General features: G+C 31.8%; 1 protein-coding gene across 14 annotated transcripts in view; it reads left to right on the plus strand.

Moving 5' to 3' along the window:
• Nucleotides 1-2,032, plus strand: part of LOC106869227 (dorsal-ventral patterning tolloid-like protein 1) — a 1,100,309-nt gene that overhangs the window by 959,684 nt on the left and 138,593 nt on the right. For all 14 annotated transcript variants that reach the window (XM_052971032.1, XM_052971029.1, XM_052971039.1 and 11 more), the window contains one exon: nt 448-518. In XM_052971032.1, the coding sequence (XP_052826992.1) occupies nt 448-518 (71 nt within the window). The remainder of the gene's footprint in view (nt 1-447; nt 519-2,032) is intronic.

Genomic DNA, 2,032 nt, shown 5'->3' on the forward strand with positions numbered 1-2,032 from the left:
TATACAAACACACACAGACACACACACATACACACACACATGTATAATGTCAAAACTTTACATGTAAATATATTTTTGTTCTAATTGAAGGGGAAGAAATCGCCATTTTCAAGAAGTGTTTCTGTTACAGTGAATTTTATTATCGAGATAACAAGTGCAATTTATATATATTTATTTATATATTTATTTGTTTATTTATTTATTTACATATTTGTGGGATAACATTCTAAACATACATTTTTTTATTTGTCACAGTAACATAATTCAGTTTTTGTGATCTAATTACATTACTCTTCCTCGGTTATAATGCATCAAAATTTTAACATTTCATTGTTTCTTTTACCTGTCCTATGTTTTATTTGTTGTTATTATTATTATTACTTCTATTACTACTACTTCTCCTAATACTATTATTATCATTATCATTATCTTCTTATTTCATTTCAGTTTCCTAAGTTCTAGTCGGTCACTTGGTGCAAAAGGCTTTCGGCTATCTTGGACAGAAATTAGAGGATCGGGTAAGATAGAAAATTTCCTCCTTAATTATATTTTTTTCTGAATTTATTTGTAACATGTGCATGTACATGTAGGAAGTTTGTATAGGTGTATATGTGTGCATTCTTGTGTCTGTGCAATTGTATTTATGTGTGTGTGTGTAGTCACCGTTTTCAGTTGTATTGGTAAAACATCTTAAAGGCATTATCAGGTAACTTTCATTGAAGTTTTAACTTTCTCCCACCACCAATTCAATCAAGTACATATTTATATATTTATGCGTTTGTACATTTTAGAATATATATTTGGGCACATCATTAAAACACAGTGATATAAGTCCTATCAGAATAACATTTTATGTATATATGTGAATGTGTGTATATATACATAGATGTATATGTGTGTTGTGTGTGTGTGTGAATGTATATATACATATAGTCAATTCAAATAAACAATCATTTCAAAAAAACAAATAATAAAATTAATGGACAACACAAGAAAACATACTCAAAGATTTTATTAGCTTGATGTTTGGTTAAAAAAGAGTTTGATGTTTCGAGTATAGCTCTTTGTCGGGAAGGAGAAACGGAAAAGAAATCACCAGCAGGTATGCTTCCCTTCTTAGATTATATCACAGATATTTAATAACTCTGTCTACTATAGGTACAAGGCCTAAAATTCTGGGGTGGGAGCTTGTTGATTACATCAATGCTTGTGTTCAACTGGCGGTTTCTTTTTTTTTTATCAAACATTGAAAGGATGATATGAAATTTACCTGCTCGGAATGTAAACCGGAATGTAAACCAGACAAAATGCTGCTAAGCATTTTGCCTAGTTACTAATGCTCTGTAATAATAATCTTTATCATGTTCTATATTGAATTATTGAAAGGATCTACAAAGCGTTAACTTGCATAAAGTTATATAATAGATGAAACAAAGTAGATACTTCTTCCTGGACAGCGGAAACAGATCAGCTGCATCCTTGTTTTTGAAGGACGTTGACAATGATGATGGTGATCATCCTCATCATCATCACGACAACCACCACCACCACCACCACCACCATCATCATCATCATCATCATCATCATCATCATCATCCACTCTTCCATGCTTGTATGGCTCAGATGAAATTCGTTGAGGAAAATTCTCTATGGACAGACGTCCCTTCTATTGCCAGCCCTCACTTGTTCGCAAGCAAGGTAATAATCTGCGAGTTTCTCAAATAATGGTCTTCCTGGGCATAGTTGCTTGGGGAACTGGAACCAAACAGCTCTGTTTGAATGAGCCTTTTGTTTACAGTCACCAAACACTGAACATAGAATGTAGAGAGGAAATACAAGGTTCCTCATTCAAACACACACACACACACACACACACACACACATATGTATGTATATGTGTATGTGTGTGCGTTTATATTTATAGATAAATAAATATGTGTGTGGTTTTGTGTGTGTATATGTTTTAAATATACATATATATATGTGTGTGTATATATATATATATATATATATATATATATATATACACACA

This window comes from Octopus bimaculoides, chromosome 10, assembly GCF_001194135.2.
Source record: "Octopus bimaculoides isolate UCB-OBI-ISO-001 chromosome 10, ASM119413v2, whole genome shotgun sequence".
NCBI lineage: Eukaryota > Metazoa > Mollusca > Cephalopoda > Octopoda > Octopodidae > Octopus > Octopus bimaculoides.